At 28.2% G+C, this 14,736-nt stretch overlaps 3 protein-coding genes across 3 annotated transcripts in view; 2 read left to right on the top strand and 1 right to left on the bottom strand.

The window, feature by feature from the left end:
* Positions 1-611: 611 nt before the first annotated feature.
* Positions 612-4,109, top strand: Catb-10270 (cathepsin B-10270). Its single transcript, NM_001134929.1, has 6 exons — positions 612-773; positions 2,091-2,315; positions 2,413-2,613; positions 3,117-3,276; positions 3,387-3,497; positions 3,574-4,109. The coding sequence occupies exons 1-6, from the start codon at positions 651-653 to the stop codon at positions 3,777-3,779; spliced, it is 1,026 nt and encodes a 341-aa protein (NP_001128401.1). The 5' UTR covers positions 612-650; the 3' UTR covers positions 3,780-4,109.
* A 2,523-nt stretch (positions 4,110-6,632) lies between these two features.
* On the bottom strand, positions 6,633-9,748 carry LOC115034182. The gene is made up of 4 exons (XM_029490063.1): positions 7,522-9,748; positions 7,123-7,191; positions 6,980-7,069; positions 6,633-6,918 (listed from the first exon to the last, which is right to left on the bottom strand). Exons 1-4 carry the CDS (start codon positions 8,344-8,346, stop codon positions 6,853-6,855), a joined length of 1,050 nt encoding a protein of 349 aa, XP_029345923.1. The 5' UTR covers positions 8,347-9,748; the 3' UTR covers positions 6,633-6,852.
* A 1,477-nt stretch (positions 9,749-11,225) lies between these two features.
* Catb-5880 (cathepsin B-5880) overlaps positions 11,226-14,736 on the top strand; it is a 7,087-nt gene continuing 3,576 nt past the window's right edge. The window contains 1 exon segment of the mRNA NM_001126147.2: positions 11,226-11,458. Within this exon segment, the coding sequence (NP_001119619.1) occupies positions 11,330-11,458 (129 nt within the window). The 5' untranslated portion in view covers positions 11,226-11,329.

Raw genomic sequence — 14,736 nt, 5'->3', positions numbered from 1 at the left:
TGTTGGACCAGACCGAGCTTTTTATGAGCTCAGCATTATTTTCGGGCTTTTTTTTCACAATAACTTTTGGACCGGGACGGCCGGGCTTTGGGATAACATTTATGGACCGGGCCGAAAATGTACGGCCCATGCAGGTCTATACTGAGTAGGTACACTGATTTATCAATGAGTTCAAATTTAACACATTCGTTACAGTGACCTATTCAATGACGAGTAATACAAAATGTTAATCAATGTAAATAGTATGGGTAGTTACTCTTATATTAAATTATCATAAAATATACTACCTAGGTATCACGCCTAGGTTTTACATAATATTTTATTATAAGATAATATGAAGTACATATCAGATAATATTTTATTTAAGTAGATTAATCTATAAATGTATAAAAAGTCTATTTACACAATTTGACAAAATACAATTCACTCTTCAATAATATCTACATTATAAGTAGGTATATCAATGACATTATAATTTTTAATAAGTTAGTATTTAAGTACATAAATCTGCTTTAAAAACGCACATAACACTTAAAATGAAGTGTTATTTTAAGAGATTACAGTATCAGTCATCATTAAACAATAAATATCTATATAAATTATTTTTTAGTATTCACTTACAATAGAAATTACCAATTTCAATCATCATCATGTTGAGAAATAATGAGATTTTATTGTTACTATTATTTTGTAATATTTGGCTGTCGTGTAATGCAAATTTTAAACTACAACACATCGTTGATCATGTAAACCGTGCTAACGTACCATGGGAAGTAAGTTTAACAATATAATTATTTAAAAATTAAAATAAATAAGATACAACCATTAAGATACCGAAATGTTATTTAGATGTTAACGATTTAATGTTTGTACAATATAATAACAATTATTTCATGTGCCTAAGTTATTGGCCATACAATATTTATCACACACTGTTTTATTTTTAAGGGCTATTAAATTACTATAAATAGGTTTTTTAAGAAACTTTGTAAATTTTAACCATGTACCTAAAAATATATGACTTATCCATTTTTTTTACATATTGAATTTATTAAATAAAAAAGATTATCACGAAATCTGCAGAAGTAACTGATTCAATAAATTTAATTAATTTAAAAAATATACCATAATATTTTTAGTGATTTGAAATATTAATATTCATAATAATTTATAGTTAAAAATAATCGTTTAGTCATTTTTTACGTTTACGTAACAATTTAAGTACCTATGGTAAAATATTTATTTAATATCATCATAATTTTTATAATATATGAAATTACTATTTACTTTTATTTCATTAGGTACACGATTTATTTTGAATTTTTTTATATTTATATTAAAATTATTTATAGAATTGGCTACTATAAGAGATTCTCAATTTAAAAGGTGAATACAGTTTTAACTTCATAGTTACTCATCTTCAGATTACCACTTTATTTCTATTTACATGCAGAGAAACATAAAAATGTATAACTCTAGAAAACATCACTCAGGATGGTTTTCCAAATGCAATTATTTTTCATTAATTTTAAATGAATACAAAATAGTGTAACACTTACTTCAATAGGTAGTATTGTGTCAAAGTGTTCGCAATTATGATATAGTTTAGACTTGATTAAATTAAATTAAACTCGATGACAAGAAAAGATAATTCTGTGAAATCGAAGTAATCTCAATTTGAAATGATTGTTTACTCTGCAAGTGTAATTTTAATATTTTACAATAAGTCAACAGATAAAATAGAAACAAAAAATGTTGATAAATTATCCATTGATGTATCATCCATCAACATGTATACAAAATAAAGGTATTATTACATTTATTATCACCGTGGACAATATAAGCTATTATATATTATTATTGTACTTATTATTATACTTATTATTGTTATAGATGTAATATGTTTAACTTAAGTATATACTTATAGTCAAATAATCTTATTAAAATGTCCAGTTTTATATTTCACAACATTTATGAACACTAGTCATAAAATATGTCCACAGAGTTCGTACCAACTAATAAAAATACATTTTTTATATGGACTAGACTAAACCAGCTATGACCATCTATTATAACATTTTTATGTGTAGGCTGGAATTAACCAACTCGGAACGTCTGATTACAAAAACATAGTTGGAACTTGGGGCTTTCAAAAAAATGGTAAAGATATCGATATTATCGGTCATAAGGTCCATAATTACGATTTGGATGATGGATCGAATGATATGCCGGAAACATTCGACGCCAGAAATAAATGGTTTGAATGCGTTTCTATTGCTCACATATGGAACCAGGGAAACTGTGCTGCCGACTGGGTGTGTATTTTTTATTCAATTATGCTTTCGTTAAATGTCGTAATAATGTGACAAGTGTTATCAAAACTTGTGTACGATGAATTATGGATTTTTTCAGGCGATTTCCGTCACTTCAGCTATTAACGACCGCATATGTATCAAGTCGAAAAAAAATATAACGGCGTTTTATTCTCCGCAAAAAATGTTGTCATGTTGTGATGACTGTGGTGACGGATGTAATGGCGGCTATTCCGGAGCCGCGTGGCAATATTGGATGAAAAGAGGATTGGTCACAGGAGGTGATTACGGTAGCAATGAAGTAATTTGAATTTTTCTTAATTTATATTCAATATTAAATACACGAAATAAATTTTCTAGACGATTAGATACATTTATTTCACTTAGCAATCATTTTCACACAATATGTCAACTGGGATTGGAATGATATATCGTACAATTCCTTATTTTCTCTTTTTATTAATGATATTTTAGCAAAGCTTATAATTTTAAAGTTGTCACGCAACGTGACTGAGAGTAAGCTGCCACTAGTTCCAGGATCGTAGTGCGCAAAAACCTTACCACACATAGGTACGCTTGTTTACAACCGTACCAACCGTTTCAACCTTATAGTGCCAACCTTTCCAACCTTACAGGTTCAAAAGTCGTCAAAGCCTTAATCCAATATAAATAAAAAAATTTAAGTTCCATAAATTTAATATTTTTTAAAGAACCCAATATGTTTTCACTACGTCAGTTGTTATTAAAATAAAGATTATCATTCATAAATTTAACTAATTAAATAAAAAAAATACGTCATTATAGGGCTGTCAACCGTGGTTGATACCACCATGTAATCATACGGTTATGGACGAAAGAAGCCCATCATATATGTGCGGAAAATATAAATCAGAGACACCACAATGCACTTTAAATTGCTATAATCCAAACTATTCAAAACCCTTCCTAAAAGACATTTCAAAAGGTAGGTTCATGAAAAGTTTTTCGAAATTGAATTATAATAATTAATTGATATTTTTGTTAACATCTTAACTAATTTTTTTGTAAATATTGAAATATTTTCGTTTATATTAGGAATACGAATTGATTGGCATTGTTCGGGAATGATCAGGAATGAATTGAAAAAACATGGGCCTGCAACTGCTATAATGCGTGTTTATGAAGATTTCTTAACATACAAGTCGGGTATAATATAAAATAAAAATTAATCATGGAAAAATTACTGTCCATAAAATAACTGTATTTTCATTTATATTTTCAGGAATTTATCAACATGTAACTGGTAAATTACTTGGTCAGATTACGGTAAAGGTCATTGGATGGGGTGTATACAGAGGCGTTCAATATTGGTTGGCTGCCAACTCATGGGGCACTTCTTGGGGAGACAAAGGGTTTTTCAAAATCCGTCGTGGTTACAATGAATGTTTGTTTGAAGATTATTTTATAAGCGGAAGACCAGTGTTATAAGTTATAACGCTAATATAATATTTCTAGTTTATGAAATAATATTCTAGAAATTAGCAAATGATATAACACAATATGGGATTTCAAATTTGTACCTACATTATAATAATATATTGTATTTTTCAACGAACAATAGCGTATTAATTTCATAAAAATATTACACTTATAAAAAAATATTTAATAACTCTTTACATTTATAAATATAATATATTATAATAATTATATAAATTATATTTATATAATTAAAGAAGTAAATCAAAAATTATTGTAAAGTTATAAAAATTAAAATAAATATAATTATTCATAAGTGCACAATCAAAAAAAAAAAAAAAAATGTTTTCATAAGAAATTATTTGTTATCCTTATCACAAAGCCATGTGGGTTTGCTGCACGGCCCATGCTATATGATGCAGGATTAGTTACTGACTGGTCAGTGGAGTGTGGGGTGGACAGATTGCAGTTTAAGTTGTACAACGTATCCTTCACAGTGGAACGCGGTCACGATAAGTATATGAAACATATTTTATAAATTATATTTTTCTAGTTATCTGTACCTATAATACCTATCAAAGTATCAACTACATTGTACACGTGGCTTAAACGCAGCAGTGCAGCACCTTTTGTACTGAGCCTCTGCCTGCAGTCGACTCATTTAATCCTACATGGGTTTGACATAATATTTATATTTTATATTATTGGATAAGTGTGTATATACCAGTTTTGTAGTATTTACAGTAGATACAACACAGGATTTACAATTTACTAGTGGTTTACTGATGATCGGTATTTTCGTCGTTTTCGTCGTACAATGAACACACTGTTAACGAAATATCTCAAATACGCCTTTGATATTGAGAACTCATTTTACATTGCTCACCTTTGCGGCTTTGTGCACAATAAAAATGTATTATGAATTATATAATATATGAAATTATGAAGTAGGAACCAAACTGTATACATTTGAACTATACATTGGATTAATTAATATAAATTATAAATACATAAATATATCGTTGACATTTCTTTTGTTGTATGAAAACATAATACAAAAATATATATACGAACTTAAATATCAGTTACAAGTTAAGTAAATAAATATAATAAATGTGGCTTAAAAGTTTGTAGCTACTTTCGGAAAATTGACAGTTTTTTTAAACTATATATATTAACATTTAAATCACTTGTTAAAAAATTGAGTACGTAACTTAAATTTGTCTACAAACATTTATTTTGTCAGAATATTTTTAATACATTCAATGTTTCTATTCAAAGTTGTCAAATACAAAATATTCCAAAAAATAGTCCAATAATTAATATAAAAATAAGATTTTAGTTTAAACACGGCAATGTGTGTATGCAATTTAATAGCATGGAGCAATCTAGAGAAAAATGTATAACTATTAACTTCTAACTATAAGTAAATTATATTTTACTAATTTATATATTTTAATTTTTAATCAACTATTATGTCAAATAATAGCAAATGTAATATACCTGTATTCTTATATTATAATAGATAATAGATAATAATTAGTATAATATTATAAACAATATGTTAATGAATTATTTACATTTTAGATTCTGAGCGGAGCAATGAAAGTATTGCATTTACAATGTATGATTTTAATTTTTTTATTTGTATCACATTTTAAGCCACTAAAATGCTTCAATTTTCTACTTCAGCATCTTTGAAGGAAATTTATCTAGGAAACAATTTGATTGGTACTTTTGGGGGGGGGGGGGGTGGAGGTCAAAAATAAAAATCCCCAGTGGTTTTCATAAGTGCCGAGAAAATCAAACAACAAATTAAGGAAAAACTTAGATTTTAATGCAAAATCAGTTTTAGAAAAATGCAATTTTGTTTTTGCTGTAATATTAAAAATAATAATTGTAGGTACATGAAATCTTCATCAAATGTTTAAATTGACATTTTCTTAACAGGAAAAAAATATCAAAATATAATCACTATTTTTGAACTATTAAAAAAAAAAATTGAACATAAATACATAACAATTTTTTTAGGAGCCCTCATATTTCATATTATAATATTAACACTTAAAATAATCTTACAAGTTATTTTAATTTTGAATTACGCTGAATTATTATTCTAGTTACTGTTTACAATTATCTTTTATAATTTTGTAATTAAAAAAAAGATGATAAGTGAGTTTCATCCTGTTGTGCAGTAGATTACAATAGTGGGTCAGTGTAATGGATGGTGTTGAATTTGAATTCAATGGTATTAAGTGAAGTGAGTTATTTCAGTCGCGGGCGATGTGCAGTTTCTTACGAACCGCTTTTCGCCCGAGAATGAAATTATTGTCTTCCCGCACGAGTCACTCATGCTATTTATTGTCACGACTCATAAATCACGGCAAAGGTAATGCAACAACCATAATATTCTACGAAAACAATTTCACGAAAGAAACGATTTGGTTTTATTTATTTTAAGCGTCATGCATGGATGTTATAATACGAATATAAGATATTAAAATGTAACTAAAAGTTTATGTTTTGTAAGGACCGTGGTATAGATTATAGTGTGATAAGTGCGTCCAGGGGATTTTTATTTTACCGCCTGGCACTTTTGGGGATTTCCACTTTACCACCCGGCTCAATAGGGTTTTCTACTTAACTGCAGCTCGCTGAACGGAAAAAGGACGCTGTCCAACGCTTTAACCGTCATCGAAAACTAAACTTTCGGTTAATTAGCAAAATATAATAATAAACTTTAACAATTTAAATGCTTATAAAAGATAATTGTAGTTATGTAGCTTTAATATTATTTTAAATTTCTATATTAATGACTTATGAGGAACCTTGTATAAAATTGACAAAATTTTTGACCCAGTGCAAAAATTTTTTTATTGATATTTAACAAAAAAATAAACACACTCATCATTGTAAACTCAGCTCCACTCAGAATCTAAATTCTAGAACACATTGTATTGAAGTATAACAGGGGTTGTATAGTTGATTATGTTAAAAATATATATTATTAATTAGGTATTATAATATATGTATATAATTACACAAATATTAATCTATTATAAATATTATATTTAATTTAGTTGCATTAATCTAAAACAACTAGTTTTATCTGAATTTGAAAAACCGAGTAGGCAGCAATTATGGTGAATATCTAGAAAAAAAATGTATTTTTATTTTCCCTTATAGGTTGGTACAACTTAATAATTACTTACAGTTACTAAATTTCTGTACGTAATATCAAAAATATTACATGGCATGAAACTGAAATCAGTGTGCAGCATGTACATAGAGGTGACCTGAAACTAAGTATAATTAAACTAGCTATTATATTATTGTTCAATTTACTTTTTCATACTTCTTTGTAATCTGAAACTGTAGTTTTACCAGCACTATTCAAAAGTATTTGTGTCCTTTTCATCTGTTTCTTAAAAATAAAAAAATTAGACATTATTGAAAATAAAAACAAATTATTTATGAATTAACTAGTAATTATATAGTTATTAACAATCTAGTTATATGCCCCTGAAATTAAAAATAAATTATCTGCTCTATCTAAAATAATTTTAGTTAATCAATGATCATCATGTAAAATTATATTGGACAATATTTGAACACATACGAAGAGTTCAAAAGATAGACAAAAATTGTTCAACTTTAAAAATGTTATATTGAACTGACTGCGAATGGTTAACAAAAATAATATTCCTTTAAACATAAGATATACAACTATGCGTTATTTTAATAATTTATTTACTTCAATCTTGCAACTATGGCTTGTTCGGAAAAGTTGAAACATCAAGCCGGCCCGAACAAACAGGATTATGAAGTATGCAACAATTTCATTATGATGATTCCTTCTCCAACTTAAATATATCGTAAAACAGAAAAAGGTTAATTCTATGATGGTGAACATTATAAAAATAATGATAATCTTTCCAAACACGGAGTTAGTTAGAACTATTCCCACGTGTTGGAGCTCTTTCCATTTGAGGCTGTGCGTTCTCCACGCTCTTATCGAGGTTATCTCGTTGTTGATTTCTCGTATACCGTGGGAGATCAAGGAGATGAGAAAAATGTACATCAAAACTGGTGTGACTAGCCACACGTTAGAGATAACGTACTGAGCAGTGGCAGAGATCGTAAAAAATTTTAAGTTCGTGCGATGGTGAAACGACATTATCTGTATGAGTTCCGCGACCAAGATAGTCGACAGCCAACCGAAGAAGTGTATCATATACGGCTTCAGTGAGACATCATTTATTCTGTGGACGAGACCATCAAAGCCGCTTATGTAGTTCATAATGGTCGTCTTTTTGACACACAACAATACAATCATTAATGGATGCGCTAAAAAACGGATATGCAGTCGAACCACAGACGTTATTGTAGACAGGTCAAACATTTCCGACAGATGCGTTTGGACATAAATGTACATTTCGTAGTATATGTAAATACTTACTGACAAATTAATGAATATGAATAGAAAATAAACGATCTGAAAGTCGTCACAACAAAACCCCATACCAAACAGGTGACAGAAATGGATCAACGGTTTTATGCGACTGTGTAAAGGTTTCATGATGTATACGTACCTACTTCGCGTGGAATTATGTGAACAAATTACGATGTCTGTAGTTTTTCTCTCAATAGGTATAACATATACAATATTTGATTCAGGCGTATAATAAAGAATTGCTGTTTTTTTTCACAACAATAGGAATTTCAATCGTTAAGATCGATTAATGGTAGCAAATACCCTTCAAGTATACAGCATATACTGCTGCATATACCTCAAGGCTCAAGTGAATATGTAAACAGGAATACAATGAACGGGTTGGTCGGGTAACTATCCACCTATACAGGATTAGTTTAGGACACTTCTAATATTAATACGTTTTGTATGCACATCCTCAAAAACACTTTTTATTAAAATAGTGCATGTTTGAGTGAGTTATTCTGCAATAATGGATTTTACATTAGGTATATATGTAAAATATTTTGAAATCCAAACGCAAATATTATTATACTAAACATAACAAAAATGAATGCATTTTTCATTTTTATGGTTACATTAATTACAAGCCAAAACTATATGCATTGTTTACGTTTACATAGGCATTATATTTTTTACAAATATTATATTATACAATAAGATCCATGCGTATTAGTTAGTAATTAGTTCACCACATAGATTTTTTATATTAAATTTCATTGATTTCTCGTCATGACTTCGATATTTTCTACAAATATTGAGAGTCAGTTTCAAAATCCTGCAGAACAGATCTGATTTCAGAAAATGTTCATACTGTTGATAATTTAATATACAGAATATATATTATATTATTACTATTTCAATTAAGATACATAAAATACAGAAAGCTGCTTGCTTGAAATGCCATTATCAACATTGTTCAATTTTAATACCTACTATAAAATATAAACATTATGATGTATGAACAAAAAATTAATTTTAAAATTACATTTTAGATACATCAATAAAATACTAATAATGTCTATGAATATCATGAAAAAAGCCAAAATAATTTGAAGATTATATGATGGCTAGAAATGCTTATATTAATATTTTGTGAACATCGAAGTCTCTACAGTTTACCATTTTTAAATTACAACAAAAAAAAAACATCGGAAAATCAACAAGTGTGCCCATATTCATTCAGTTGGAAACCGTAATGGATGTGTTAAATTTGAATTTAATAATTAATTAATCATACGGAAAACGGTTCTAACCGAAGGCGGCATATTCTTCTAAGGATATTTTATAATAAATTTATACTGCTATAAATATTTATTTTTTCTACACGGTCGCAGTATGTTCAACTAATTTATGAAATAAAAATTAGCATATCATCCTACCTATATATATAATACCTAACTACTATAATATTATTTCATATAATATTACTATATGTACTGTAGACATTTTAATAGGTTTGTCGAATAAGTAACTTGAGATTAATCAAAATTATATGAAAATTTCATTTTTATAAGACATTAAAAATATTATACGAACTGGCAAAAACACTCAAGTTCCTATAAGTTATATTTTTTTTACTAAACAAATTAACTAAAATTGTTATTTTTTTATTGTTTAAACTTTAAATATCCAATTTGGGCTATGATTTCTATATGCGTTCTACCGTTCAAAATCAAAATCAACTAAAGTCAACATTTTATTTAAATTGAATTAAAAATCTTCGACCATAATTACGGTTTATTTATTTTTTGCATTATTCTGTAGATACTTGAGAAGTTGTAAAATTAATCAATCAGAGTCCTTCTGTCTTTCTTGCTATTGATTACGGTTCATTTGAAAAATATTACTAAAAAAAAAAAACTTTTTTAAATAAAAAGTAAAAATTCACACGAAATACAACACAAACATTTTACGATATTGCTAAATTAAAACAAACATATATTAGAGTAGATTTTAAGTATCTACGCTTAATCATTTTACAATTATAATACAATATAAAAATTGCCGTTTTCTCTAATATTTTTTTAATTTTTCCAATTATTAAAACAAGTAGGTACCTGCTGGGAATTACTTTTAACTCCTCACAGTACCAACTATTTCCCCTTTGTTACTAAAAAGATAAGTTGAAAGTTTAAGAAAGCTTGAAGTATTTAAAAAAAATCCAAAATCCAAATTCTGTGACAGATACAAAAATACAAAAAAAAAACACATATAATTTTAAAACCAAATCCATTCAGAATCTAATATGTATTACCAAATATAAATATACACAATTATATTAATTAGTAAATGTATCAAGTGATTCTTTTAATTAAGTCTATATGATAATAAATATTATATAAATTTTAGCAAACTAAGTAGCTTAAACTTGTTGGTTTTAAAAAAATTTCGTACATTTAAAAAAGTAATTCAATGCAATGACTTTGGATTTTTAAATGACATGAAAGAAACATCGTACGTGTAAAACTATATTTTTATATTAATTAAATACAGTATATTTAAATTAGAATAATCAGAGTATAATTATGGCATATTAATATTAAAAATTTGAAGTAAACACTTATAAGAGGTACTTCAGACAACTGTGAAATCTGAGATAAATGATTCGTTAAAAACGTACTTACCTTTATTTTTTTGGACGAGATAAACGAAAAACGAATATATCACCATTACGTGTTCACAATGAATTACACTAAAATCTTCGATATCGGATTTGATAAATAATTACTATATAGGTATATACATGAACATAATAATGTGGAAAATATCAACAATATTACGGTTTGACGATTTTTTCGAAGAACTAGATATGTAACAACTCCGCTGCCATTATTGTACACCAGGTGTTTATGTTAAGAATAATATATTAATTAATAGTTAAATTATAATTATATAAAAAGATATCGCAACGTCTACCTATTTTCATCAAGTACCTATATATTGATAATAATATATAAGTTGGCGCTTCAGAAGTTAGAATATTGTTTATCGACAATATTATGAAGTACGTTTCAAAACCAAAACCACAAGACTTGTACATTCTCGTTTTGATTTCACCCACAACAAGATGTCTGTTGTAAACGTTTTGGTATTGTTGTTGAGCATAATCGTTCTCAGCAAACGGTGTGCATCTTTAAACAAGAATAATGATTTATTGGACAATGTAAACGTATCAGCAGGTGCCACGAAAACAGAGGTATGTAAGAAAAACTAATACGCAATATTATATAGATACTAGCAGGTGAGTCATGGTAACTGGAACCTTAATAACTTGGAATTATCGACACCTCAAGTCTCAAATAAAAAACCTGTGGTCCTTCGAAATTAGCATAACCACTCGATGCATAATCTAAATTTCTTTATCTTAAAATAACTCAACAACTCGAAATTTTGCTGTCACAGATAAATTTTAAATTTCGGGTATTAGCCGAAATAAATAATTTTGTTTATTTTACACAATGCCATGATTTATTAAAGTGACTATAAGGAATATTGCGTGAGCAGTAACATACTAACCTACTAGGTACTATATACATATGTAATAGGTACTGGTAAAAATATAGCTTAGTGGATTTGTGACTGTTATATATTTTACCGGAAAAGATGAAATTCAGTCAGTGTTGACAATTACTAGTCAATAACGATAATCAAGCCCGGATTAAAGGGGGGTCCAGGGGGGGGGGCATGGCTCCCGGGCCTCGATAGTTAGAATTTATTTAGGGGCCTCAGATTCGTTCATTATTTTTTTCATTAAAGGCTATAACACTGCATGAATCACCTAAAAAAAAATCGATGGTTATTTAATGAAGAAAAAAGCTTGTAAATTATAATTTATAAATAAAGTTATTATTCATTATTTATTGCTATGTACCTCATACCTATATATATTTATGATAACGGGTACCTAATATTATATAGTATAATATACATTTTTTTTTCGAACAGGGGCCTCATTTAAAACTTTGGCACCTGGGCCTCATAAGGCCTGATATAGTAAGGAATTAACGTCTTTTACTAGTCATTGATGGCAATTCCTAATAAAAGAAGGCATTGATGATAACTAGATCTAAGTTTCTGGCTCTGACTATGTCAAGGTTTCCAATGAACAATTTTTACATCACCCCACATAGCATGAAGTTCGTTTATAGTATTATTGACAAACTATCTTCCATTGTCTAAGTGCAATGTGGCTTGTGCTCCAAATGTTGTACAAATATCTGGTAAATTATGTGCAACTTCTTCCGCACGTTTTGTTTTTAACGGTTTAAGTACAACGAACTTTATTAGGGGGTCTTGGTAATTCATTATAAATCGGAAATCATTTACGCTCTGTGATTGCATATCATTAAATCCAGTTGAGCACGTGAGTTGTATGCTGAATGTAAAATAGGTTTTGATACAAGCCCTCTTTTTGGATTTTTTATGGCAATCAGAACAAAGACTTAAATAAACCATTATTGTTTCCTTTGTCACATTCATGTATTTTAATATAAGTTCAACCACTATACGGTCTCGGCCTCCGTAACCGATTGCTGTATGTGTAGAATGAATGATATCAAACAACTCTTCATTTTTTACAAAATAACGCAAACCTTTTGACGCATTGGTTATAGTTTTAATAAGATGATCTTTACCGTTGATAACAATGGAATATCGTACTTACGAACATTCCTATAGTCTTTCGAACACTTTTTTACTCCAGCCGTAGATAGCATAATTTTGTGTGTATTATTTCTTCGATTTGTTCACAATATTCATTATTATTCAAAAAAAAGTTGTTGTTACGTTTAGATTTAATTAATAATAGAATTGCGTTGTCAAATTTCATGCGCATTTCATTTAAATCCATTTTTAAACAGATCGTTGAAAAAAGAACAATGTTATCACACGTTATTTCACTACTTCAATACAAAACAGTACTGTACAGTCACTTGCGAGTTGCGGGATGTGGCCATAACGATACCATTACAGCTACGATATTTCTGTATAGTCAATTTTATTATAAGTTATAAGCAATAAAAACGATAGCATTAAACAGGATTTACCATATAATATACTAATAAGTAATAGTATAGATAGCTATATTCCATAATCAGATCGATCACCGATAAAGCGCTGTTTTCAGTTGCGTGCATCCCCCCCGATCAATCCCCCCCAGGACCAAAAAAAAATTGTGATATTATTGATGAATTTATTATTATTAATCATCCGTGTATACACAAACATAAGTTATAATAATTATTTGACTATTGAGTATAACACTATACTTTACCAACAACGAACAAAGATTTCATAACGAAATTGTGGGTGCCGTATATCAATCAAAATAGACATTTGATCGTACACAGTCAGTTAGTTGCGTGTGGACATTAATACATCTTAATACGACCAAAAACGTACCCTTCCCTTTTCGGCCGATTCACTTTTCGACCAAAAAAAAGTTTAATATAATACACAATGATTTTGTTAAGTTGGTTTCAAATAACTACTTTAAAAAGTAGTGAACCAGCAACCTAACCTAAACAGTGCTAACAAAAGTGAGTAAAAACAATGAATTATGACAGGAATTGTAATTATTATCATAGTTTTCTATATTTTATTGACAACAAAAATTATTTTTATAAATATTATTACGTATTCATTTATACATTTTAGTATTTTATACAACTTATATATTTTTTAATATTTCTTTATAAGTATAACATAAAGACTTATATGTAATTATTATCATTGTTTATTTGTAACCTACAACTATATTTAAAAATAACTAACAAAAATAATTTTTTCTACATAAAGGCAGGGACTGGAACCTGTTGGGTGTTTCGGTTCCGGTTTTGGTTATTAAATTAATTTGTTTAAGGATTTCGATTTTGTTTCGGTTTTCTAACAAAATATAAGGGTTCTAGAACCGGTTTTGAAAAATACCGGTTAATTTCGGTTATTTTCGGTTAATTTTGATTTCTGATTATTAAAGATTTATTAAAAAAATAGTATGAAATAATTTATTTATTCATGTTTAAATTGTAATTATTTCATGAAAATAGAAGTTATTATGAAAAGTTAGAAAAACATTAAAACATTAAAACACAATACCAACATCTCCATTGCTGACTGTCGCCGTGCTAACTGCTAGGTCGGCGCACGTCGACAATGTCATATAAAATGGATTTTCTTATCTACTATTTTAGATTTTGAGCGGAGCAAGGAAGCTATTGTTTTTATAATGGTGTTTATTTTTTATTTTTTTATATCCTGTATACAAAATTTCTTCCAGAAGGAGTGCTTCGATTTCAACATATAGTACCTTATCTTTTAGAAAATTGGATCAAGATGGTACTTTAGAGAGGTTATTTTCTGATTTTCTCAATAGTTATTTAATGCCACAGGAAAAACCACCGAAAAATTACGAAAAAACGCTAAAAATGGGATTTTAATTTCTATCGCTTTGTTTATCACACATAGAAACGAATAAAA

This window comes from Acyrthosiphon pisum, chromosome A2, assembly GCF_005508785.2.
Source record: "Acyrthosiphon pisum isolate AL4f chromosome A2, pea_aphid_22Mar2018_4r6ur, whole genome shotgun sequence".
Taxonomy (NCBI): Eukaryota; Metazoa; Arthropoda; class Insecta; order Hemiptera; family Aphididae; genus Acyrthosiphon; species Acyrthosiphon pisum.
This window is presented reverse-complemented; position numbering and strand designations above follow the sequence as displayed.

Bases quoted from the DNA above. Each gene is read 5' to 3' on its own strand.
- Catb-10270 (NM_001134929.1), top strand. From the start codon at position 651: ATGTTGAGAAATAATGAGATTTTATTGTTACTATTATTTTGTAATATT. The intron at 774-2,090 runs GTAAGTTTAACA...TTTTATGTGTAG, and splicing joins GTGCTAACGTACCATGGGAA to GCTGGAATTAACCAACTCGG. The intron at 3,277-3,386 runs GTAGGTTCATGA...CGTTTATATTAG, and splicing joins CCTAAAAGACATTTCAAAAG to GAATACGAATTGATTGGCAT.
- LOC115034182 (XM_029490063.1), bottom strand. From the start codon at position 8,346: ATGAAACCTTTACACAGTCGCATAAAACCGTTGATCCATTTCTGTCAC. The intron at 7,070-7,122 runs GTATGAAAAAGT...AATTATACTTAG, and splicing joins CAGTTTCAGATTACAAAGAA to TTTCAGGTCACCTCTATGTA. The intron at 6,919-6,979 runs GTAAGTAATTAT...TTTTTTTTCTAG, and splicing joins CGTACAGAAATTTAGTAACT to ATATTCACCATAATTGCTGC.